The sequence below is a fragment of the Staurois parvus genome, unplaced genomic scaffold (assembly GCF_062004578.1).
Source record: "Staurois parvus isolate SC_StPar_1 unplaced genomic scaffold, SC_StPar_1.0 ptg000525l, whole genome shotgun sequence".
Lineage (NCBI taxonomy): Eukaryota > Metazoa > Chordata > Amphibia > Anura > Ranidae > Staurois > Staurois parvus.
In genome coordinates, this window is record NW_028318321.1 from 1,590,289 (window position 1) to 1,618,078 (window position 27,790).

The 27,790-nt window shown below is 40.8% G+C and overlaps 1 protein-coding gene across 5 annotated transcripts in view; it reads right to left on the minus strand.

Annotated features, from left to right (window-relative positions):
- SH3PXD2A (SH3 and PX domains 2A) overlaps positions 1-27,790 on the minus strand; it is a 433,998-nt gene that overhangs the window by 125,118 nt on the left and 281,090 nt on the right. For 2 of the 5 annotated variants that reach the window (XM_089690261.1, XM_089690259.1), the window contains exons 7-8: positions 20,762-20,806; positions 7,364-7,495 (exon numbers count right to left, since the gene is read on the minus strand). In XM_089690261.1, the coding sequence (XP_089546387.1) occupies positions 7,364-7,495; positions 20,762-20,806 (177 nt within the window). Of the gene's footprint in view, positions 1-7,363; positions 7,496-20,629; positions 20,660-20,761; positions 20,807-27,790 lie in introns of all 5 variants that reach the window. The other 3 variants (XM_089690260.1, XM_089690262.1, XM_089690263.1) reach the window with 2 other exon arrangements.

Below are 27,790 nucleotides of genomic sequence, written 5' to 3' on the forward strand. Positions count from 1 at the left end.
CAAATACAGGCCAATCTTAGAAGAAAACCTGTTAGAGTCTGCAAAAGACTTGAGATTGGGGCGGAGGTTCACCTTCCAGCAGGACAATGACCCTAAACATACAGCCAGAGCTACAATGGAATGGTTAAGATCAAAGCATATTCATGTGTTAGAATGGCCCAGTCAAAGTCCAGACCTAAATCCAATTGAGAATCTGTGGCAAGACTTGAAAATTGCTGTTCAGACGCTCTCCATCCAATATGACAGAGCTTGAGCTATTTTTCAAAGAAGAATGGGCAAACATTTCACTCTCTAGATGTGCAAAGCTGGTAGAGACATTCCAAAAAAGACTTGCAGCTGTAAATGCAGCGAAAGGTGGTTCTACAAAGTATTGGCTCAGGGGGGCTGAATACAAACACATGCCATACTTTTCAGATATGTATTTGTAAAAAATTTTGAAAACCATTTATCATTTTCCTTCCACTTAACAATTGTGTGCCACTTTGTGTTGGTCTATCAGATAAAATCCTAATAAAATAAATTTACGTTTTTGGACGTAACATGACAAAATGTGGAAATTTTCAAGGGGTATGAATACTTTTTCAAGGCACTGTACATCCTTTATGAGAAACTAAAAGAATTTTAGGAAAAAGATGTTTCGTTTTTTACTCCACTTCAAGTGTTTGTTTTTTTTTTCTCAATGTATACAAACACAATACACATGAATGTAGCTATGATTATTTTAGTGTTTTGGCATCTTGAAAATCATAGAGTTTAACTGTCTAGGACTAGAGGGAATAATGTCCTAAGGTCATATCTTTATAACTCATCTATTTTAAAATAAAGATTTCTGTGTTATTTTTACATTCACAAAGATGGGGAATTGTCAATAACTGTTATTGTGCCAGTCAGGCTCTGTGAGGTTCATCAGACAATCTCTTTCCCTCCATCGATTTCACAATTGGCAACAGGAGATGCATGTCCACCAGGTGAACTACTATATTTCACGCTGATGCTGTGGAGGTAACCAAAGTTTTACCCAAAGGCTAAAGTTACTCAATCTACAAATAAAGACAGTTTGCCATCTGGAATTTTCAACGTCACAGTCTTTAAAATCTGGTGACTGCTGCAGAGTCAATAACCCTGTGACTAGATGTACGGCATAAACATAAGAATGGGCCCTCTCAACAAAGAAATCTCACACTATAAATCTGGAAAAACTTTGCAGCATGAAAAAAAAAAATAGACAGAATTAAGCCATTTCTGGATTAACTAGACAATTAGCAGAGAAAAAATACAATTTGTTGGCTACTCTTGTTTAGACTAACCAATTCTATACTTCTACTAACATACCATATATAGAAGTAATTGTCTTGTTGGTTTACTTTTCAGACTCTAGCTAATGTTCACTGTGGAGGGCCTGCTAAACCATACAACTAATCAATGCATTTATACTCAAGCCCCTGTGGTTGCACTTACGCAGCAACCTTCCCCTGCTCAACTTAGTCAACTTCTGGCTCACTTCGCTGTGGTGAGCAGAGCCGGAAGTTGGAGCGGGTACCTCTCAAAACCAGGTACTCGCTCCCCCCCAAAGGGTGCCAAATATGGTAGTGGAGGGGGGGAGGAGGCAAATAAGCGGAGCTTCCACTTTTGAGTGGAACTCTGCTTTAAAGTGGTTGTAAAGTCTCAAGGTTTTCTGCCTTCATGCATTCTATGCATGAAGGTAAAAAAAAACAAAAACCTATGTGCAGCAGCTCTCCCAGCCTGTCCTAATACTTATTTGGGCCCCATCTTGACCAGCGGCTCTTCTGGGTCTCTCCCTCCTCATTGGCTGAGATAGTGGTGGGAGCCATTGGCTCCTGCTACTGTCAATCACAGCCAGTGAGCCAATGAGGAGAGGGTGGGGCCAAGCTGTTCTCTGTGTGTGAATGGACACGCACAACAGCGGCTCAGGAGCGAGCCTGCTCGGGTGCCCACATAGCAAGTGGCTTGCTCTGGGGCACTCTACAGGGAGGGAGGGTCCAGTAGCACTGGGAGGGGACCCGAGAAGAGGATAATAGGGGCTGCTCTGTGCAAAACCACTGCACAGAGCACAAAAGTATATATATTTTTTTAACCTCCTCCCGCCCGCCATATAGTAATATGACGGACGCAAGGTGGTTCTCTCGTTCTGGGAGGAAGTCATATGACGTCCTCCCATTCTAACCGCGCATGAGCGGCTCCCGGAGCGCGGCAATAGGCGGTGCGCTGTGTCCCTCGGACACAGCGGATCACCGATCCACGGATAGAGCCAAAGATGTCGGCTTGGTCATGTGATCAGTTGTGTCCAATCACAGCTGATCACATGTAAACAGGGAAATGCTGGTTATCAGCATTTCTCTCCCCACGAGCTGTCACGCTGACAGCTCGCGAGGAGAGTAGAGTCGGTAATCGGCATTCCTCGGAGGGGACATGTACACAGATCATCAGAGCACTGATGATCAGTGTGCCCTGATGATCTGTGTAGCCCCAGCAGTGCCACCTGTCAGTGTACATCAGTGCCAGCTCACAGTGCTCATCCATGCCACATCAGTGCCACATTTCAGTGCCACATCAATGCCTGATATCAGTGCCCATCTGAGCTGCCTTTCAGTGTCACCCATCAGTGCCACCTATCGGTGCCAGTCAGTGCCTCCTATCAGTGCCAGTCAGTGCCGCCTATCAGTGTGTATCAGTGCTGCCTAACAGTGCCAGTCAGTGCCACCTAACAGTGCCAGTCAGTGCCGCCTATCAGTGCCTTATATGAGTGCTCCCTTTCAGTGCCCATCAGTGATGCCTGTCAATGCCCATCAGTGCCACCTACCAGTGCCTCCTCATCAGTGCCCATCAGTGTCACCTATCAGTGTCCATCAGTGCAGCCTATCAGTGGCCATCACTGCAGCCCCATTAGCGCACATCAGTGAAGGAGAAAAATCACCTATTTACAAAATTTTATAACAAAAACTAAGAAAAAACTTTTTTTTTTCAAAATTTTTAGAGGTTTTTGGTTTGTTTAAGAAAAAATAAAAAACCCAGGAGGTGATTAAATACCACCAAAATAAAGCTCTGTCACAAAAAAATGACAAAAATTTCATATGGGTACAGTGTTGCATGACCGCACAATTGTCATTCAAAGTGCAACAGCTCTGAAAGCTGGCAATTGGCCTGGCAGGAAGGGGGTATAAGTGCCCTGTAGGCAAGTGGTTAAACTCCTTGACGTATATATGCGCCCTCTCAGCGAGTGGGCCGTAATGCCCAGAGGCTGCATGTACCAAAATGTATACAAAGTTGTGCAGAGAGCGAACGCCTTGCGCACTCCCAGCACAGTTACTGGCACCTAACAGAAAGCTCCTGATTGCTACTTGTGTTTGGGAGCTTTCTGATCCTGTGACCACTGTGAGAGCCAATCATGGCAATCACATGATCATAAACCCCGCCTCCCAGCATCAGAAAACCCTTAAAGAGCCAGGAGGCATAGCTGTTAAGGGGGCAATATGCCTTTAATATCACTTTAAAGCCGCTGGTCTTGTTCTGTCTGTGTCCTATCAGGAAACATTCCCTTTACTTTTTGTCACAGAGATACATTAGAAAGTAACAAGAGAGCTCCCCAAAGCAACGGAGCCGTAACAGGTTTCCCAATGGGAGAATTTCCCTTTGCCTTCTGTTCTGTGACAACTCGAAAATGTAGATTTCACATCACTCTATATACAAAAAGACAGTGGTCACCAAGCAGCAATAAAAAAAAACAGACAGAGGACTAGAACTAAATTACAATAGCACACCTCAGTATCCTTTGCTCTCACAACAGCTCAGCATACAGCAGATAAATAAGTATTGAAAGTTTGCGGCACAACAATTAGACAAGTCTGTGAAATACTGGGAGAATATAGTCTGGTCCGATGAGTCCAAAATTGAACTCTTTGGATGCCATAATGCACATCATGTTTGGAGGTCAAATGGCACTGCACATCACCCCAAAAACACCATCCCAACAGTGAAGTTTGGAGGTAGGAACATCATGGTGTGGGGCTGTTTTTCAGCATATAGTACTGGCAAACTTCATGTGCTGTCTTCCATCAGGATGATGACGTTGAAACAAGGGTAGACATTTCAGCAAGACAATGATCCCAAACACGAAGCCAAGGAAACTCTCAACTGGTTTCAAAGAAAGAAAATAAAGCTGCTAGAATACCCAGCCAAATCGCGAAACTTGATTCCAACAGAAAATCTATGGAAAGAACTACAGAACAGAGTTTATAGTAGAGCCCATGGAACCTTCAAGATTTGAAGACTGTGGAAGATTGGGCCAAAATCACACCGGAGAAATGCATGCATTTCTCCGTACAGGAGGCCTCTTGAAGCTGTCATTACCAACAAAGGATTTTGTACAAAGTATTAAATAAATTTCTGTTGGCGTGTTCAATACTTTTTCCTTGTGTAATGCCATTTTATTACACATTACTTAAATTCTGAACTTATTTTGGTTTCTTAGTATGTATGGATTCCATGGGTTGTTACTGACATGTGGTGAAAATATCAGATCAATAGCACCTTTAGAAATATATTTACTGAGAAGAATGGTGACGTGTTCAATACTTATTTTACCCTCTGTATCTGTAAAATGAGTACCTATGAGAAAGTACAAATTGATAAAAGATGCAAAAAAGGATGCTTACTTTTATTATAGTGAAAGAAAGAACTCTTTTTTTCTTAAAGTCCAAAAACTATAGGTATGTTTCCATCCAAATCTTTTTCATTGATTTTCTTTCACCTAGGAATATGTAAACTCTAACAATGAACTTCTCATTTGCTCCCCTTTGGTCTATTAAATATAACATTGAATTAATTTTGTTTTATCTGTTTGATAGGTGCAAAATATACCTTTCGATCCTGCCAGACATTTTGTAAGCTAATAGTTTCTGTGCTCTTTGCCTGAGTGGCACTCTTCATCAGTTAGCACTGTTCCCAGCTCTCCCTGTGGACTACAGAACACCTACTTCCTATGCTAAGGAGATGAGGAGAAAGAAAGGGTTCTGTAGCTCTAACACACTTCCTGTCCTATGGTATCAATGTTGCTCCTCCATAGATCCAGTGAGCGTTGTCACCCTGTGACAGGAAGTGTGTTACTGGCAGGATCATAAGATGAAAATAAAGCTGAATAAAAGCCTGAAAATGGAAACTTAGACAGCCACCATATCTATGAACTGGTAAGCTGCAATATATTCCAATTTTTTCATGGGTTTAGATACATTTTACCACTTGCTGTCCACCTACAGCACATGTAGGCCAGGTGACGTAATGAACTTTCAGGATTGGGGTGGACATGCGTCCCAGCCCGACCTGCTCTGTGATCGGACACAGCATTAGTTTGGCAGCTGGTTTCAACCAATGATTTTGGCTGAAATCAGCTGATTGGTGTCCAATCACACATATGGCACATATTAAGGTCTATAGTAATTGTGCCTAAGGTCAGCTTCACCCAATACCTTGGCCAAGGTGTCACATAAATTTCCTTATACAAAGCACATTTTATCTCACTGAAGAGCTGGCCATGCCAACCCTGCTGTTCACACTGAGGAGCTGGCCATGGCACTCCTGCTGTTCATTTAAAATTCCTAGAAATACTTAAAAATACAATTTCTAACAAAAGAGAATGTAAATTCCAATAAAAGTTCCATGCAACTGAATACAATACATTTCAGTATTGATATTACACAACAAAGTATTATATAGAGTGCATAAAATTGGCCATGGTAACAATCAATCATCATTTAAACTGTGGTTAAACAAAAAGCAAACAAGTTGATCAGCTGAAATAGCCAAAAACTCGTATTTCTTTAAAATCAGAATACAAGACCCAAGACTCAACATGCAAGAAATAAGCTATGCATGACTGTCATCAGACATGAACTATGCAAGTTGTGTCATAAGACTGGGATGTATTGTACCAAGTATGCAGCTTATACAATACAATATTCAAGTCACTTTTACAATCCAAGTGAAACTGTAATTTCATACAAGACAGCAAGGAACAAACCAAGACCTTCATAATGGCAATGGCATTTCAGTTAATACTGGCTTTTGGAGTACAGAACAACTTGCCAAATCTTTCTTCCAACGTTTTTTTTCCCTCTAAACCAGCTAGCTAAAACGTTTGCTGACACTCTGAATTCAGCTCTCCACCCACTGCTTCCATCCTAACCACAGGAAAGAAAAACTGAACACTGAAACAATCTCCCAGACAGACTGCCACATTTGCAGGAGTTCTGGACGAATGCCTGCAACATGCACAGTGATACTGAGCAACATGTCCTAACAAAGCAGCCTGCAAAATGTACAGTGCATGGCACAGGACACATGCTACACTGAAAAAGACAAATAAACAATCTCAATGTAAACATATATATACTATTAACTAAAGACACTTCCAGAAGCGCTGTTGTGTTCGCTTATGTAACTATGGTTAGACATACACAATAGTAGCCAATCAGAGAGGCTGTTACTTATATCACTTACCCCCAATCGGTAATGGAAAAAGCAGGCTAGTGAGTAGGAACTGCAGCTGCTACGTGTATCACAAATACCAGTTGTCCCTTCTGGCTGCATGAAAATTACATCCAATATGCAAAAATGACAGGTCTAGCAATGTGAGCTTGCAATGCAAGGTAACACAGTGAAGAATAACTATCTAGTATACAGCAAACAGACTTCATTATTGCAGGTTACAAAATAGGGACAACAAAGTTGGTTAGTGTGGGCCTTCCTTTGCTCCAGTATCCAGCAATCAGCTTGGAATCCTGCAGGCCTCAAGCTTCTGAACTACAAGTTGAAATGTGCCCTACCAGCTGGACCAACATGGATTGCATACTGAAGTGACATAATATTGAGCTTGCATATTGTAATCAGTGTAGAAAAAGATGAGGGTTGCCCGCTGTTGTCTTGTTGTGAATAAATATATGTGCCATTAGGGCCTGGCACAGTAGAACCTGTAGTTCCTCCACAACTGAAGGTCTGCAATGGGCCCATGTGCTATAGCTCTAACCCTGCGACAGGAAAATGCTTTGTCCTGGCAGTCGATACTCATGTAGACATCCTAACTTTGACCCTTTTGTGACAAACGCGATGCAGCTTCATTTATACATAAATAAGCAATAGGAGACATTCTTACAGGGCAAGGCAATATTTTTGGCTCACAGCCCAAGTTAACTGAGAAACGTTTTACCTCTGGAGCCAAGTTCAGTACCAGATGCAGCTAATGTACAGCTTTGTGGATGGGAGGGGGTCATTGAAACAAAATGTTTACAAGTATTAAAAGAGATGTTCTCATAAATAAATAAAAGGAATAAATAAATGAAAGAAACCTTACCACTTTCATTTTTCTCTATCACGTCCACCAACTCTCCCGCTTTCAGACTTATTTCAGAAATTTCTTGCTTCTCATAGTTGGACACAACTACGTATTGTTCCAGGATCATGGGTTCTGAATTTCCGTCAGCACCTGGGGAAGGGAAAAAGCAAGCAGTGAGCCAACTTCCAGCCATCGCTCCGCGAGAACGACCTGCGTCCATACGATTCATGATAGGCCAAATTGTCTGCAGATCTTAGCCAATCAGAATGCAATCTTGGCTCGAAGAACTGGTCCAAAGGGCTTGCCATATAGAGGTATCCCTTTCTGGCCCTCGAAAAACCAGCAATGAGGAACATTTGCCGAAAGAAGTAGCAAGAAAAAAAGAAAGTAGGAGAAAGCCGGGTGTGGATTAGTCATACGGCCGCATGTTGGAGCTGGTTCTTTTACAGCCTTCAAATCTTTATGGCAGGCAAGGATTTAGGATGAAAAAGAACTATAGAAAGAGTAAAATAGCAACGAGAACCCCATGTAAACTAATAAAGAAGGTAAACAGCTCTGCAGAGTGAGGAAAAACGCTTTCTCCTATGACTCCAGCTGGAAGTCAAGAAGGGACTGTAGACGCCAATCATATTCATTTGCACTGGAGTTCTTAAACAGAAACACATGAGTAAAGTTGAGTAAGGAGGGAGGGAAGGAGGGAACAAGCAGGAGGAGGGGGAAGGATAGAGAGAAAAGAGGAGGAGGAGAAGGGCTGCATAATGTTTACTTCAACTAGCAGACGTAAGTCACAGCGCCAGATTCTTTCTAAGAGGATTTTCCATATATATAGATATATTGCAGAAGTTCTTCACATTTCAGTCACATTAACCCCTTTAGTTCAAAATGAACACTTAGGACTGTGTTACTCAGTAGACAGACGGTTTTGTTCTTATTTGGAGAAATAATAGGATAAAACCGGGTGTGATATATTTAAACTACTAATTATAAAGAATAAATCAAATCAAATAAAAACAAGCTCTTTGGACTCTAGGATTCTGAGTGTGTATTCAGTCTGATAAATGATTACTGAGTCTTGCAGTTTGTTTTATTTGTAATAGGTACACATTAAAATGTAACACGTCTATCACATACTTCTGTTTTACATATTTTAATATAAAGCTGAAAAAACACCAATTATTGCAGTTTTATATCTGTTGCAAAATCGTTACAGCTGAACTTCAGGCAGATACAAAAAAGGGTTAATTAAAGTGATTCTAAAGGCTGATTGTTTAAAAAGAAAAAAATTACAAACATGTGTATACTTACCTGCTGTGTGCTGTGGTTTTGCACAGAGCAGCCCGGATCCTCCTCTTCTCGGGTCCCCCACTGGTGCTCCTGGCCCCTCCCTCCTGTTGGGTGTCCCCATAGCAAGCAGCTTGCTATGGGGGCACCCGCTGCTGCATGTGTCTATTCACACACAGAGCCATGGTTCAGTCCTGCCCCATCGCTCTTCTCTTTAGCTCACTTGCTGTGATTGACAGCAGCGGGAGACAATGGCTTCTGAAATAAGGAAGTGATGCAGTGCTACTCTGATGATAATAATACTGATACTAAATAAAATTATACACATAAATGAAATGATATATATATATATATATATATATATATATATATACAGTGGGGATCGAAAGTTTGGGCACCCCAGCTAAAAATTTGTATTAATGTGCATAAAGAAGCCAAGGAAAGATGGAAAAATCTCCAAAAGGCATCAAATTACAGATTAGACATTCTTATAATATGTCAACAAAAGTTAGATTTTATTTCCATCATTTACACTTTCAAAATAACAGAAAACAAAAAAATGGCGTCTGCAAAAGTTTGGGCACCCTGCAGAGTTAATATCTTGTACTGCCCCCTTTGGCAAGTATCACAGGTTGTAAACGCTTTTTGTAGCCAGCCAAGAGTCTTTCAATTCTTGTTTGAGGTATCTTTGCCCATTCTTCCTTACAAAAGTCTTCCAGTTCTTTGAGATTTCTGGGCTGTCTGTCACGCACTGCTCTTTTAAGGTCTATCCATAGATTTTCAATTATGTTGAGGTCAGGAGATTGTGAAGGCCATGGCAAAACCTTCAGTTTACGCCTCTTGATGTAATCCCCCGTGGATTTCGAGGTGAGTTTAGGATCATTATCCATTTGTAGAAGCCATCTTCTCTTTAACTTCAGCTTTTTCACAGATGGCATCAAGTTACCATCCAAAATTTGCTGAAATTTTATTGAATCCATTTTTCCTTCTACTCGTGAGATTTTCCCTGTGCCACTGGCTGCAACACAACCCCAAAGCATGATTGATCCAACCCCATGCTTAACAGTTGGACAGAGGTTCTTTTCATTAAATTCTGTGCCCCTTCTTCTCCAAACGTACCTTTGCTCATTCCGGCCAAAAAGTTCAATTTTAACCTCATCGGTCCACAGAACTTGTTTCCAAAATGCATCAGGCTTGTCTATATGTTCATTTGCAAAGTTCAAACGATGATTTTTGTGGTGAGGACGTAGAAGAGGTTTTCTTCTGATGACTCTTCCATGAAGACCATATTTGCACAAGTATCTCTTTATAGTGGAATAGTGTACCACAACTCCAGTGTCTGCCAGATCTTTCTGGAGGGATCGTGCAGTCAAATGTGGGTTTTGAATTGTTTTTCTCACAATTCTGCGAGCTGTTCTGTCTGATATTTTTCTTGGTCTTCCAGATCTTGCTTTAACTTCCACTGTTCCTGATGACTGCCATTTCTTAATTACATTCTGAACAGAGGATATTGACATCTGAAAATGCTTTGCTATCTTCTTATAGCCTTCTCCAGCTTTGTGAGCGTCAACTATTTTCAGTTTCAGTTTTCTAGACAACTGCTTAGAAGAACGCATGGTGCTGATTGTTGTGGCAAGGTCAGATGAGTCTGGGCATTTAAAACCTTTGAGATTGACATCACCTGGTCTTCCCAGATGATGATTGAGAACAATCCATGTCACTGGCAGGTCTCAGCTTGGCAAAGGGGGCAGTGCATGCTATACATTCTGCAGGGTGCCCAAACTTTTGCAGACGCCATTTTTTTGTTTTCTGTTATTTTGAAAGTGTAAATGATGGAAATAAAATCTAACTTTTGTTGACATATTATAAGAATGTCTAATCTGTAACTGGATGCCTTTTGGAGATTTTTCCATCTTTCCTTGGCTTCTTTATGCACATTAATACAAATTTTTAGCTGGGGTGCCCAAACTTTCGATCCCCACTGTATATAAAATAACACAATGTGCAACAGACACACAAATAGTGACCTGATCCTCCAGAGATCTATAATTATAAGTGAACTGATCCTCAATGGATCCAAAGTGTACACGGTGAATGTTATACCACTTAAAAGATGGTAATCTCAGATATTAACCAATACTAATCGTATGGTATAATTGTGCATACATCCAAAATTAGGATCCAAAGTGATGGTGTAAACAAATCAAACAAACAAATATTTATAGCCCAAATCAGACTAATAGGTGATATGTCCAAAATTAAGAATCAAAAAACACATAAAAGTGCATAAACATGTAAAAACAAATTATCCAAATCCCAAAAAATTATAAAGTGTTTCCATACACAAATCAATGCATACGCAAACCAAACACAATCAATATTAAAAACAATAGTGAACCTATATCATGCAAAACGCATGACTACAAATTTAAGTGAAAAAACATTGAAAAAAAGTCCAAATGTGGCACTACAGCACTGTATATTCAAATAAACAAATGATGCTCGTGCATGTGGATGGTGTACGTGAGTAATCACAGAAGGGTATCCGTCAAAAGCCGAATTGGCCGCTCACCTCCTTGCTTCGACCCGCAGGGGGTCAAAACACTTTTGGATCACTAAACCAGATCCTCCATGTATAGGTTTCCTCTACTCCTGGATATCTCTCCCCTCAGCGATCTCACTCTCTGGGATGTGCATATAAGTAGCAGAATCCTCGCCAGGTAAACGCATATGGTATGAGTCAGTATCTCAAAAAACATAGGCAAAACCTCCCATAGTGTAATAACTTTTATTAAACTTGATAAAAATACAGAAATCCAAGTATGGCATTTCAGAACCTCATGTTCTGGGTGTATCTGCATGGGTAGTTCAATTTGGGTGCAGCAAGATGGCGTCCGCCCCGGAAGTGCGTCACCGCACCTACGCGTTACGTCACTTTAGTCATGTGACTTCCTCAGGGCTACATTTCAATATCCTTGATCATTTTGGTATATGATTGGATGCTAGCAGCATCCTTATATTTGTTTAGATTAGATATTTTTAGGTTAAAGCGCAGGAGGTTTCCGTCATCATTTCTCAGACAATGGCTTCTGCTTCTGTCTCAGCCAATGAGAAGAGGGAGTCCCAGGATAGATGAGACTTCAGTGCACATCACTGGATCGAGAGGGGGCTTTGGTAAGGATTAGGGGGGCTGCTACACAGAGAGGGATTTTTTACCTTCAGACTTTAGAACCACTTTAATGTTGTTTCTGTATAAATTATGTTTAGATGCAACTAGTGCAACTTCCTGAATGCATCTACTGTATATATAAAGTGGTATTAAACCCACAGGCAAACATTTATTATATTGCAGCTTACCAGTTCTTAAATGTGATGGCTCCATTAGTTTTCCCTTTCACCTAATAATCCAGCCAGTAAGTCTGTTGGTTTTTAACAAAGCAAGCTGTCCTGCAGATGTAGCAGTTAGAGGGTTGAGACAAACCATTTACCACTGACAGGGGTGCTTACAATGATCAGCTTTTAATTTAAGTAAAATCTTTATCCCAAAAGGAAGAAAACTGTTGCTGTAACTGGTTATAAACTGTTAGCTGAAGTTGGCTTCAATTTGTTGGCGTATCTAAATCTGCTGGTGCATTTACCCTCCCCCCCCCCGACTGACAATGCTACTTTCCAAAAGGGTGTCTCTGTTCCTTCATCCAGAGTGGGGGCACTCTAATACAGGACATGTGTTACTGGCCAGATTACCAGGTGAAAACAAGTAAAAAAGCCTAAAAAAGAAAACTAATGCAGTCACTCCATCTTATGATTTGTAAGCTGCAATATACTACATTTATGTTTTATGTTTTAATACCACTTTAATATAGGCCTTCTGTAATACTCTATATAGCAAAACTTTGACTGGGAGAAGGAGCAGCACTAGGAGTTAAAAATACTCTACTGCAGTGCACATATGCATATAGAGCATGCTGATGATTGATGAGAACAGGCACTGGACTGACCATTTGGAAACTCGGGCACTGCCGGAGGGTCAGTAGGGGGCCCCATGAGATGCCCATGGTACCTTTTTCATAGGCTTTTTTGAGTTTGGGCAAGGACACGGGGGCCCCATGATCCCCTATTGCCTGGGGGCCCCATGAGTTGTCAGTCCGCCCCTGGCGGGAGATGGTGCCCCCCTCCCCTGCTGCCTTCCACGGCATTCTCGGGCAGTCCCGTGCCATCGGGGGAACCTGAGATGCAGCTGGAGTTTCTGCCAGCTGACCATAGAGCTGATTGGAGACCAGAGTGGTGCCAATCATCTCTGTAATCTAAGAATTCGGAAGCTACAAGCATTTCATCACTTAAACGGTGCCATTTGTAAATTGGGAAAGCATCTGATCACACTAAGCTTGGTGAGATTAGATAATGTAAGGGCAGAGGAGAGATATAGAGTCTGGTAGACCCCAGATTTCTCAAAAAAGAATATGTGGCAATGCCCATTGAAGTTATAGGGGATATTTGCATTCTCTGTGATAGCATTAAAAGTGAACAAAAAAAATGACAGTGTAAAAATATTTAAAAAAACAAAAATAACTTAAAAAAAAGCACCTTTACACTCCCTACCTGCGTACGTGAGCGTTGACCCTGTGCCAGTATGTAAACAGCGGTTGCACCATACATGTGAGGTATCGCCGCGAACGCCAGATCAAGGGAAATAATAATAATTATATCTCACCAAATAATTGGCCAATATATTGTGTTTCTGTGCATTAAAAGTAGAAAAAGTGTATTTTGTTTTTAAATTTGCATTTAAAAAATCGCTATGTGAATAATATGTGACACCCCATGGAATTTGATAAGAAGCATGGTGAGAATTTTGAAAATCTCAATACGTCTCTCAGCAGATAGCTTAGGGTGTCTACTTTCTGAAAAGGGGTCAGTTGGGGGTGTTTGTACTATCCTGGTATTTTAGCACCTCAAGAAATGTGATGGGCAGTCAGAAAGTAAAAGCTGTGTAAATTCCATTATCTATACCATAGTTTGTAGACGCTATAACTTTCACACAAAGCAATCAATATACACTTATTGGGATTTTTTTACCAAAAACATTAAGCAAAATACATTTTGGCCTAAATTTATGACGAAATTTGAGTTGCTGACTGTAGCTGACTTTTAAAAAACAGCCACTTACCTGTCCCTCGGTCCCATGGTGTGTCCCCCCAGGCAGCCCGTTTCACCGGCCGTCCTATATTCCAGGAGGCCGGGATCTTCAGAGTGAGCACACGGCTGTGATAGCTTGCGGCTTGTGGCATGTGCGAGAAGTGCTGCGCTTCATGAATGGTCATGACCTGTCACGTGTCCAAAAGACTACAGGGAGGGAGGGAGGACACCTTCCATTTCTGATCGCCTAGGCGATCGGACGGGAAGTGGGTACCTGTCAAATTCGGGTACTCACTCCCCCCCCCCCCCGCTCCCCAAAGGTGCCAATCCTTAATGGTGAGTGGGGGAGCAGTCCTTAAAGCGGAATTTCCCCTTTTGGGTGGAGCTCCGCTTTAAACAAGCGCAGCGCTGTATAGCAACAAATGGCATAAATTCCGTTATCTATACCATAGTTTGTAGACGCTATAACCTTCACACAAAGCAATCAATATACACTTATTGGGATTTTTTTTTACCTAAAACATGTAGCAGAATACATTTTGGCCGAAATTTATGACTAACTTTGAGTTTACTATAGATTTTTTATAGCCAAAAGTAAAATATAGTGTTTTTTTTCTTCAAAATTTTCAGTCTTCTTTTTTTGTTTATAGTGCAAAAAAATAAAAAGCGCACAGGTGATCAAATACCAGCAGTGCATGACTGCACAATTACCAGTTGAAAAAGTGCAGCGCCGAATATAAAAAAAAGGCCTGGTCTGGAAGGGGGGTAAATCCTCAGGAGGGCAAGTGGTTAAGGTATATAATGCCTGGATTACCATGAAATGCAGCAAATGTCACTGATAAGTGATTTATACAAAAAGACAATATAGCAGTTTAAGTAAAGGGAAGAGATAGAAAGGGAGATAGAAGTGGGAGAGAGAAGTAGGCAAAGGGGAAAAAGGGGGAGGGGGAAAGGGGGGAAACAAAATAAAGAGGAAAACCAGGGGAGGACTTCATACCTAAGCTGAAATAAAGCAGTCAAAGCCTGAAGAGTATCTGAAATGAGACCATACTGTTCACATAACCTTGAATGAATCAGATTTATCCTCATCCCATGCAATCATTCGTTGTATCTATTCAATCTTGTCCAACTCAAAAGCCCGTTCAGTCAAAGATGGAGCCTAACTTTGACGCCACCGCCTGGCTATCACAGAATGTGCAGCTGTGATAAAGTGCCTAACAAAGTTTCTTTTAATTTGCCTATCAGAGCCTGGCAAAATAGACAATACAATAATCTGAGGTTCGTTTGGGATTTTGTCCACCACCAATTTACAGTGCCTTGAAAGTATTCATACCCCTTGAAATTTTTCACATTTTGTCATGTTACAACCAAAAACGTAAATGTGTTTTATTGGGATTTTATGTGATAGACCAACACAAAGTGGCACATAAGTGTGAAGTGGAGGGAAAGTGATAAATGGTCTTCAAAATTTTTTATAAATAAATATCTGAAAAGTGTGGCGTGCATTTGTATGCGGCCCCCCCCAAGTCAATACTTTGAAGAACCACCTTTCGCTGTAATTACAGCTGCAAGTCTTTTTGGGTATGTCTCTACCAGCTTTGCACATTTAGAGATTGAAATGTTTGCCCATTCTTTTTTGCAAAATAGCTCAAACTCTGTCAGATTTGATGGAGAGTGTCTGTGAACAACAATTTTCAAGTCTTGCCACGGATCTGGACTTTGACTGGGCCATTCTAATACATGAATATGCTTTGATCTAAATCATTCCATTGTAGCTCTGGCTGCATGTTTAGGGTCATTGTCCTGCTGGAAGGAGAACCTCAGCCTCAGTCTCAAGTCTTTTGCAGACTCTTAACAGATTTTCTTCTAAGATTGCCTAGTATTTGGCTCCATCCATCTTCCCATCAACTCTGACCAGCTTCCCTGTCGCTGCTGAAGAAAAGCATCCCCACAACATGATGCTGCCACCACCATGTTTCAGGGTGATGTACAGTGTTAGTTCTCCGCCACACATAGCGTTTTGCTTTTAGCCCAAAAAGTTCAATTTTGGTCTCATCTGACCAGAACTCCTTCTTCCACATGTTTGCTGTGTCCCCCTCATGGCTTCTTGCAAACTGCACACGGGACTTCTTATGGCTTTCTTTCAACAATGGCTTTCTTCTTGCCACTCTTCCAAAAAGGCCAGATTTGTGGCAGGCACAACTAATAGTTGTCCTGTGGACAGATTCTCCCACCTGAGCTGTGGATCTTTGAAGCTCTGAGGAAAGGGACTCACCCCCGAAATGCGTCAGCCACCTGACCACACTGACAACTAGAACACCTTGCCTGTTGTTGCGGCCATCTCCATTATGCAAAGCTTTTTAGACATGCTATGTCTGTGAGTATGTTTTTGTCTTTTACATCATTTAATAAATCTTGGATCATGCACTAGGTGTTTGCGCCACCTGTCTGCTCTTTTCCCAATGTTCTCTAACAAACCTGAGGGCTTCACAGAACAGCAGTATTTATACTGTGATTAAATTACACACAGGTGGACTACTAATTATGTGACTTCTGAAGGCAGTTGGTTCCACTAGATTTTAGTTAGGGGCATCAGAGTAAAGGGAGCTGAATACAAATGCACGCCACACTTTTCAGATATTTATTTGTAAAAAATTTTGAAAACCATTTAGCATTATTCTTCCTCTTCACAATTATGTGCCACTTTGTGTTGGTCTATCAAATAAAAGCCCAATAAAATAAATTTACGTTTTTGGTTGTAACATGACAAAATGTGGTAAATTTCAAGGGGTATGAATACTTTTTCGAGGCACTGTATCAAACAGATATAATATTTTATCCCAAAATGGGAGAATTTCGGACAAGTGTCCTAAATATGGGTCATGGTGCTAGGCTCCTGCAAGCATCTCCAGCAGGTCTCAGGGATAGATGGGTCCATTTTATGCAGAACTGTAGGGCACAGTTCCATCTAGACAAGATCTGATAATTACAATCATGTGCATGAGAAGATATAGACAATTTATATTATGCTGCCAGTATTTTGTCCCAATCCATATTGTCCACCGGTATCTGTAGTTCCTGTTCCCATTTAGAAAGGAATGGAGGTGGGTTTGGTTATGACTCTTTCAGCAAGATCTGGTATACCTGCAAAATTGTATGGTCTGGTCTAGATGATTGGGATAGCAGAGATTCGAAGATCCATGTAAGGTCAGGTCAGGAGGTCTATAGAGCGCCGTGTATTCAGATAATGTTTCAGCTGTGTATACTCCAGCCATGCACATGATGAGCTATGGCAAAAGGGAAGAATTTGAGAGCGGGGAATAAGAATCTGGCCACACAAAGTGTGACTCAAAAGAGGGCAGTCTAAATACTTTCACTTTTAAAAATAAGTGGTCTTCTAAAATAAAGTCACATGATCATTAGGACATTAGATTGTAAGCTCCTTCAGGGCATGATCACTGTGAATGAACAGTATGTAAAGTGTTGCACAAATTTCTGGTTCTTCAATAAATAATTTCATACTAGCAGAGAAGACTCCTGCCCACTACTCCTCCTCTAAAGAATGCCCTAAACTTCTAGGAAGTGGCAAATGTGCTCAACCAACCCAACAAATAAATAATTCAATACCTGGTGACTGAGCCATCTATCACTGGGCAAAAGCACTGCCACTAAGAAGACGTTTTGATTTAGGAAGTGAAGGGGCTACTAGTAAGGTAAATGAAGAAGGTTCTCTAAAACTGCACGCTTGGTTTGGTATATTTAGGTATAAATAAAGGCAAAACCTAAGTTGAGAGGGATAGGAAACCCCTTTCAGGATTTCTAGTGGTCTGTGACCCCGTTGGGGAGATTCACCCTCTCTAGTTGTCATGTTCACCAGTATCACCAATAGGGAAAGTAATAGAAAATCCCAAAATTTGGGCTGTTCCCAGAAAAGTAATAGAGGGTTAGTCTTCCAGTGGGGACACTAGTTCTGGTGACAACCAGACATTCTTTCATTTAGGAGGGATTCTCTCTCATTTCCTGTTTTGGCTATAGGACAGAAAGTGAAAGGACACAAATATCAACTTTTATTTACTGTGGCAGATCCTTAAAATGTTGAAACATATAGTAAAGCGAAATGAAAATAAAAAAAATGTAGGTATTTAATTCTGGATACTAATGTAAGGAAAACAAAGATTGCAAAGACTTGTTTTTTACTGTGCAGAATTGCTGAAGCACCAGCTTAATAATGAGAAAATAATTATTTTTTTCTGGTTCAGATTTACTCAACTGTAATACATTGAAGACTGGACACACACAGGAACTAAAATTCCTTGCAGTTGTGGATGGCAACTAAAATGGAAAAATTCCCCTGAAGGGGTGTGGCTCTTCTTTAAAACCTTTTCTTTTCTTTAACCTTCCTATGCATTAAGGTGAAAAACATTTTGTGCTGCACAATCCCCCCTAGCTCCCCCCTTATTCTTACCTGAGTCCGATCCAACGATGTGCCCCAGAGCAGTGGCTCTCGAAGCTGTCTCCCTCCTCCCTGGGCAGACTGATAGCAGCGGGAGTCACTAGCTGCTGTCAATCAAATGCTGTGCCAAGGAAGCGGGCAGGGCTGAGCCGCCTGCTCTGTGTCAATGGATGCAGACAGGGAGGCTCGGGAGCGAGCCCACATGGGTGCCTCCATGGAAAGCCGAAGAGGAGGGGCCAGGAGCACTGGCAGGGGACCCCAGAAGAAGAGGATGGGGCTGCTCTGTGCAAAACCATTGCACAAAGCAGGCAAGTATAACATGTTTGCAATTTTAAATAAAGAACAATACTAAAGTTTAATGTCGCTTTAATATAAAGGAAATTGTTTAAAATTAGATAAAAAATATTGTGGAACCCATAACTTGATAAAAAATAATATTCTTTAGCAAGAAACATACATTAAAAATCAGCATGTGCTGTAAATTGCCTCCAGAATTGTTCCTGTTTCTCCTTACTAGAGGCTGTCATTTTGCTGAAGCCCAGAACCCTCAGCAGCAGTAATTCTTTAGGCTGTCTCCAGATCAGCCTCTACATTTTCAGCACACCACCTAAAAATAGACAGCAACTGAGTATTTGCAGGACAGAGTGAGAAAGTAAATAAGAGTCCAGCACTGATACGGTATGAAATAAAATTACAATTCTTTATTTACGATCCATCGAGACATAAAAAAATCCATCCAGTAAAATTGATTGACGCGTTTCAGCCTCACAACATTTGGGCCTTAGTCATAATCAGATCAAGGTTTGCAGCACCTATGTTGCTTATGTTTTGCATAACTATACCTACAAAAAGGGCCAGCATGAAGTGATCTAGCAGGAGGTAATTTTCTGACTAAAGTTCCACTTTACTAGAGTTCTTCAAATTGTCAAAAAATTTAATTCAGTTCACAGTTTGTGTGTTCTACTTCTATGGAAACAATTTTAAACACATAGCAAATACTTTCATATAGAATGAATTCCCAGTGATCATAAGATCATAAGAGCCATAACTCTGTGATTTTGATTTTACACTAGCACTGATCAACAATTAGAAAGCATTCAAAAAGGATTATATTACATATAAAAGAACAAATTACATCTCTCAAATATCCATTCTATGGAAACATTTTTTTTCCTTTATTTTAGTTCTATTTTTTTCTATACACTATAGTTACATTTTTTGTTTTGTAAGACATAATAGACTTGGGGTATAGAGATTGATCTTTCTCACAATGGACATCTGCAGTAACTGCAATAATTCCAAAATTAATTTGGAGCAAGGCACTTTAAAGCATACTTCCCATGTATCAGGTATGATAATTTGCACAACACCAGGAGTCAAAGCATGTGTCTATCACACAATAAAGACATGTTTTTCTTTTTGTTTTGTGCACTCTACTTTCAAATATATAATATCCACCATAACATATTCTATCACTACTTTTCCCATCTACGAATCAATAATTGAAAGCATGGGCCTCTATTGCCAAATTCCTGCATTTTCAGATACGTCATCTCTGGCAGCAATAACAATTTTTTTCAGGCATAAATATTTCATACATCTACAGTGAAGTTGCTGCAATAGCTTAACTACAAAACACACTACAACTGGTGTGTGCTGGAAGGCAGCAGCACCAATGTGCTGAAAACAGCTCATTTCTCTGTTTACTTTTTCTTTTTTTTGTGTAAACATTATTCAGATGTCACAAAGTGGCAATACTTTAAGTTCCACTGGCCTAGCTGTGTGATGCGGTGGTCTGCATTGCACCACAGCACATAATAACATTTTTGCATGCCGTACGTTTTTCAGCATATACCACTGCAGCATGGGGGCTTTTTGCCTGGTCAATGTGTTGGGGCTGTTTTGAGCAAGACAGCTCAGAATACCTAGTGTGAAAGGCATCTGGGAAGAATCAAGGGGGCAAATCATTAAATACTTTTTACAAGGCCCTGGTTGGAGAACACTCTCAAAGCAAACTCAAAAAACGAATAACCATAAATGAAGCACACTGTAATATCACATGCTCTAATTCCATGTTAAACCACTTGTGTATTTAATCATGCAAAGATCAACAAATATATATGTAAAATCATGTTATTAATAGTCATATTAGTAGTAGGTAAAGGTACACTCCAATTCAACATGAAAAGTTGAAAAAACACATGTGAGTACAGCTTATCAGCTAAGTAGCTTTGGTTTTCTTGGCACGCAAGCTGAGCAGCTGGATTCTCTGCATTAGAAATCCATATGATGGCCAGTATCATTACTTTGTACATAATTTTTACTTATCTAAAAGATGCTAAATGCCTGTTAAAGCCTGCTAAATTCTACATGCACTACCTATTGAGAAGAGGCTTCCATGATAATGTACTCACCAAGAAGAGCCACCATGCTTGGCTGCCTCCCTGATATTAAAATGGAAATATTTGAAAACACAAATAGTATAGCACTTAAGCTTCTCTAAACAAATTAGGAAATCAGGAGAATCACTGCACACAAAAATGTACCTTTGGGTTCAGCCTTTGGAATCTCACACAAGCTGGACATCCAGACTTCAGTGTTTCCAAAAGAGCAGCATTAACAAAATCATGAAAGAAGAATAATTGTTACATAGAAGATGACAATAATAATGTATTACATGCAAGATGAACATGGACAACTGTCAAAATTCATAAATACATTTTAGATAAATATTCTTTGAGGGCCCCTTTACATCTATGTGTTGCTATACTGCAAACCACATTACATGCACTGCAATTTCTTTTCAATGCACCTCAATACACTGTGGAAACATCAACAGTGAATACTATCTTCTGAACACTGCTGGTGGTTCTATACTACATACCCATTTCCTGACTTCACTGTTGTCACCATAATTAGGTTAAATACAATGCCCTATAGCGAGCAATTTGATTCAAACTTTTAGATGCCAATTGTCATTTTACAGTATTGAATAACATGTTATTGGTTGTGGTTATACACCAAAGACAGTTCTCAACTAAAGGATATATGAAGCTGCAGGTGATTCAACCCACTGGTTTCAATTATAAATTAAATAATAGTTTTGGTTGGCTGTGGAAAAAACACCAGTTATGTTCAACTAAAACCGGATGGGCATACTGTACATTTCTCACAGCAATGGTGCAAACAGTCTGTAAAGACATAATTAATAAAAGGTGACGCCTTTTATAATTACGTTGGGACTACCATACCAAAGTTGTCAGTGCTTGTGCTCCAATTCATGTACCTTTTAAAGCTCGGCACTGAGGTCAGTGTCTATACTAGACACTCCTCCCTCATTGTGCTCCTTGCTTGCCCACTGTGCCCGTCACTTTACACTGAGAGTATTGTACTATGGTTGTTAAACCCTGAAGGGAAACTGAAAAACTAGTCCTGTTGACTGAATAGTGCACAGTAATGGGTGGCTCCACAGTTGATATTTAGTCCAACAGCCAAATTCGCATGGGCCCACTGCCATCAGCTGACAATCAAAAGTAAGGCGAACCTGATGGAAAACTAGTCTCTCAATTCCCCATCTGGCTCCTTCCATCTAGTCACTCAGTCATTTCCCAAATATGAGTATTACCATATTTGGGAAATGTAAACACCAGTATTCCTGGCCCCTTGAAGCTTTTTACATTTAGCTTTCAGCCATGGAATCTCCATGTTACAGCTGAATGGGGCCAGGGGATTGAGGCCTTTGTGGAAAGCTGTCACATTCACAACAGCTTCCCAGCACAGACATGCCCAACTCTGAGCATGGAGTACCTCTGTACGCCAGCTCAGAGCTGGTCTTAAGTACGGACAGTTTCCTAACCTGTGAATTGGTGGTAATTCTTTAACAATCTGTCGCTGCCATAGCAACTGGTTCATAAAGTGAAGAGAGTTAGATTTAGGCGACGGTAGTTCTGAACTAAAATGGACTGATTGGATACTGCTGCTGTTTGACAGACAATTTTCTGCTTGGCTCCTTCGATTTTCAGATCAAAGGATAACAGGTGGGAGGGTGCCAATAGGGCCACCAATGGCTCAAATTTTGCCCAATTCGAGTGGAGAGTAGTAAAAATTTTGGCTGTGTTTTTATCTCTGTCTGTGACCCAACTAGGAAGACTACCTGCCACCTTTACAAGAATAGGGAGAGCAGTTATCAGGACAAAAAAGGCAGACAGAAATAAAAACACTCTCAGAATTTCTAAACACTTCCTCAAACCAATAAAAATGTGCTTTTGTTTTTGATGTGTTCCTGCTTGAGAAATTATGAGGCTCTTTCTGTTCTGACAGTAAAGCTGTGGGCCAACAAGCCTCGATTGAAAAATCAAAGGACCTGGGCAGAGAACTGATGACCAAAAAAATGCTGCATTTGACCAGATGCAGCTGCTGTTCAGGTGCTTTAACAACAGGTACAGCTGTCAAATTACAATAGACACAGTGGGAGATCTGTCTATCTTCCCTGCTTTATCTAAAACATAATTTTTGGCTTTAAGAATATGACATTTTTGAATATAGTAGAGGGGGATTCATTTTTTTGTTATCTCTGCCTAATAAGTGAGATTTCCATTCACTTCCTGTCCCTCAGACTCAACAGGTGTGGGATATTTTGCAAAAGTGGAGGAAATCCCCTTTTAGACAGTTGTCCAGGGAAACAGTATTGGAAAATATCCCTTCTATCCCTGTTCTGGTGGCAGCTCAAAATTTTGGATTTACCTTTAGGCACAGTTCACACTAATGTGATGCACTTTTGATGTGATTTTCAGTGTGATTATGCAGTGCAACTTTGGATGAGGATAGCATATTCTATGGAGCCAAAACGCACAAAAGTAGTACAGGAACCTTTTCCAAATTCACATCACACAGAATTGATATGAACAGACAAAATAAAGTGATTTCCCTTGTCATATGATTCTGTGCGACTCAAGTTGCATCAGAAATTGCACCAGTGTGAACCAGCACTTTTTTGAGCTTTAAAGAAATGTTTAACGAGGGTGTTAAAAGCATAAAATTCTCTGAGCTGCTATGGCAGCAGTTGGTTCCTTTTTTAGAGCATTCTGGGACATGTGGTTTTCCAGCAGTTTTTGACAAACACATGCTGCCTGACTATCAAAGCTCTTCCTATCCATAGAGGATTATGTCATAGACATAGTACATAATTAGTCTGGCTGAAAAAAGACAAAATGCATCTAGTTCAACCATAAAAAAAAAAAAGTTATAATCTGATACCCATAGTTGATCCAGAGGAAGGCAAAAAAAAAAACCCCCCAGCAAAGCACGATCCAATTTGCTCCTGCAGGGGAAACAATTCCTTCCTGATACCCCAAGAGCTAATCGGATATGCCCTGGATCAACTTTACCTATAAGTGTTAGTATCCAGTTATATTTTGTGTATCTAGAAAAGAATCCAGGCCTTTTTTAAAACAATCTACTGAGCTGGCCAGAACTAACTCTTGAGGGAGTCTATTCCACATTTTCACAGCTCTTACTGTGAAGAAACCTTTCCGTATTTAGAGATTAAATCTCTAGATGAGCTCCTGCATGCCTCTTATCAGTTAGGTTGTCCTTCTCTGTACTTTCTCCAGTTTCCCAATATTCTTTTTGTAAATTGGTGCCCAAAACTGAACTGCATATTCCACATAAGGTCTTACTAATGATTTGTACAGGGGTAAAATGATATCTCTCTCTCTGGAGTCTATACCTCTTTTAATACAAGAGAGGATTTTGCTCGCTTTAGAAACTGCCGCTTGGCATTGCATGCCATTATTAAGCTTGTGATCTACCAGAACTCCCAGATCCTTCTCCACCATTGATTCCCCCAGTTGTACCCCCCCTAGTATGTATGATGCATGCATATTCTTAGCCCCCAAGTGCATAACTTTACATTTATCAACATTAAACCTCATTTGCCACATAGTTGCCCAATTAAACAGTGCATTGAGGTCGGGCTGTAAGTTGGAGATATCCTGTAAGGATGTTATTCCACTGCAAAGACTGCAGACCATTTCAGAATATGAATTTTAGATATGATTATGTAACCAAGCTTCATGCCGCTTTTATAAAAACATTGAAATGCTGGAAAGAAAGCTGATATTCAGGAGAAATTTGTAATCGATCACCAGCAAATGACTTTGGTGGGCCCAAACCAAGGTGAAAGGCAAGAATAAGGAAACAAACAAGTCAGCAAGTGTTCCTTCAGCTCTACCACATCTGTTTTGTATTTGAATTTCCTTTTAAAAACTTAGACATAAATTGTTTCCAGTGTTAAGAGGAGGGGAAAAAAATTATCATTGACACATGTGACGTATAGACATCGGAGAAGCACGCATGCCCCCATGCAAACAAAAAAAAAAAAAAAGCAAAACAAGAGTCATATTAGTTTTATACTATGGATTTTCAGCTGGCCAGAGCCTGGACTGGGGGAGGGTGTGAAACCCCAGGCTCCTCTTGCTGGAATTCTCAGAGCTATCCAAGTACATTTCAAATTAAGACTGGTAAATGGAGAGGCTCTTACTTCCTGTTTTCCTTATTTCTATTTAATAAGAAGAGTTTTGAGAAAAAATGTTCAGTATGGTGCAATAATACAACCTTATTTTGCAGTCTTACTAACAACCTAAAAGCACCTGAAAACATCAGATAATCATTGTCAAATTCTGCTACAGTCACTGAACCCTAGGGGCTCACTGATGTGCGCTCACAAAGGCACGGTTGAACTGAACTATGCCAAAGCTCGATTTTCCCCTCTCCCCAGCTTAATGTGCTTTAAAATAAGTGTTCCCAGGTACACTTATGTTATCCAGATCACAGTGATCCCAACTTCTCTGCTAAGTGATCAATGGAGAGTTCTGTACTCAGGCATAGTTTGCACTTACACTGAACCGAATTGTTTCAGACTTTGAGTGAACCATGCTTGGGACCACCTCTTCCAAGTGGACCCAGGCAAGGTACACTGAACTGTTCTGCATGGTTTGGAGCACTCACACTACACACAACCAAGGGGGTAAACCATGCTTAGGCATGGTAAGTTGCCAGTGAGAATGCACTCTTTATTGACTTCACAGCAGACACTAAACAAGCTTTGCAGCTTAATCGCTTTTCTATGTATAAAGCTGCAGAGATAGTTTTTCAAACTAATGCTGCTAAACTAAAGTGTATGTAAGCTCTAACAATGAACTTCTACTTTCTCACCTTTGGTCACCTTTTGGTTCCTGAACTTATTTTTGGTGACAAACGTTGCAAGATGCGGCTTCCCACAACCGTGTGATTTATCGTGCGACAATCACAGAAGAACCGCATGTTTTCAGGAGCTATTAAAATTAATGAAACCTCATCATGTGGTTCCACAACTTGTCATTTTAGCAGAGCGTTTTGAAATTGCCGGCGGAATCAGCGTGATTCAAAATGCCCTCGTGTGAATGGGGCCTTACTTACCGGATTTGTTGCTCCTGAGGCTCCTCTGCGCTGCTAGACCTGTCCCCGCAGCCTCTTCTCCTCCAAGCTTCAGCAGTCTAAGATTCTGATGTCATCATGATCAATGCAGAGTTCTTAACACAGCACTGGATGTAAGTAGGCCTAGTGACAGTCCAGCATAGAGGCATGGGGAGGATGAAAAAGTGCTTTTTGCAGTCCCTATACTAAATGAACAATTAGCCCTTGCAGTGCTTACGCAGCCCCACTGAAAGGAAGAAACTTCAGGTTTACCATGGTTGGGCTTTAAAAATACCATTACAAGCAATCTGTTATATAGGTTAAGAAAAAAAAAACTATCTTGTCAGAAACACAGAGCTGTCTGTTCTCTGCACACAGTTACTGTGCTATCTCAAAGAATCTGTTTATTCCTCCCAGTTTATAGATTGGACAACAAAATGATAATCCTATATGTTGTAGAGATCTGAGATGGAAGTGGTTTAGCTTTTTAGTAAACGACACTGGGAGGGGCTGACACCACGTAATCCACATAAATGTTGTGTGTTGTCAGGGCTGAGGGCTGAGAGCTGAGTGCATTTGTGGAAGGTCAACAGGTATTTTTCTGTACTTGCAGAGTCTTTAAAGGGATAAAACACAGGCACATTTGCATGTATCGAAGAGATGTACTGCATATGATACCTTTAAATAAAATGGTAATAGTTAGCTTACCCAATTCTATAACCATGTTCAGGCAGCTGCTGAATGCATCTTTCCTGTAGTCCAAGCATTCTTCCAGCAACACAACAAATTAATAAGATATACTGGCCCAAGTGTTGTATTCATAAGACTATAATAGAAAGCTGAGCCTAACAAACACTGAGCCATTTGGCTCAACACACACATTTGGACAAGGTTATGTGGGGGCACTCTGCAGGAGCTAGGAATTTGAACCAAGCAACCTCCTAAAAACATTCATCTGAACAATGCTTAAACTCCACCTTCACCACTTTGCCTCACCCCCTCCCTCCCCTCACCATCTTGACCCCAACCCTCTGTAACCTTTTGTTAAAAAAAAAAAAAAAAACTTTATACATACCTTCTTTCCAGGTGTTTTCTCTCCAGTTGCAAGTGGTGACATGTCCTTTTCTTCCTCCAGCCAGTGGTGTATTTAGGTTTTGTGCTTCCCTAGGCAACACAAAAATTGGCACCCACCCCCCCCACAGAAATAGCCTGACATTGAACAAGAGCACCCCTGCCCTCCACCCGAGCCTTCCATTACCACTGCCCCCCATACACCAGCCACCATCCCCCATGGCGAGAGAGAGAAAGACACTCATCTTCACAGCTCTGGACATCCTCAGGAACGAGAGTCGGGCTGTGCATACACCGTCATGAAATCCACAGCATCTCTAAGAACCCACGAGGTCCCCATGCCGCATGTGTCCCTTCCATCCCTTCTTCCAAGGGGCAGTGCTACCCCCCTGAAAAATGCCGCCCTAGGCAAATGCCTTGTTTGCCTTGTGGTAAATACACCCCTGCCTCCAGCCGTAGACAAATTCTAAATGCTGCATTACACGGAGGCACTCTCTTCAGCATTATACTGGAAGTGGTTTGAAGGACACTGGGCGTCATTAAACCTGTTCAACCTGGTGGAGTAGACCTCTAGCTGCTGAGAGGACTTTCTACGGGGGGCAACACCAGAGACATGGTGAGTACAGCAGCCAGAGCTGCATTTTTTTATTGTTGACTTTGGGCACTGCATTTATAAAATGTTTCAATAAACTGGACTGCAGAACAGATAAATGTCCAGCAACAGTGAACGTGGAACAGCTGAAAGAAAGAAAGATGGGGCTTATACTTTAAAGAAAACACTTTAATAATATTAATCTCACAGTTTACTCTGCAGAATTTATAGCAGGTGCTGCTGAGGCTACTTAGAAAATGTACATGAACCAACAAAAGATTGATTGTCGTGGCAGCTGCTATTGACAAGATCACTGCCGCTGTACGCAGCTGTGTGCAGCACTTGTGGCTTCTGTATCGTGCAGTGCTCCATCAGTGTTGGAAACAGCAATACTGACGCTGTAGGTCTCTGCATCAAAGCTCAGTGGTAATTTATTTTTGTGACTCTCAGGTTTCGA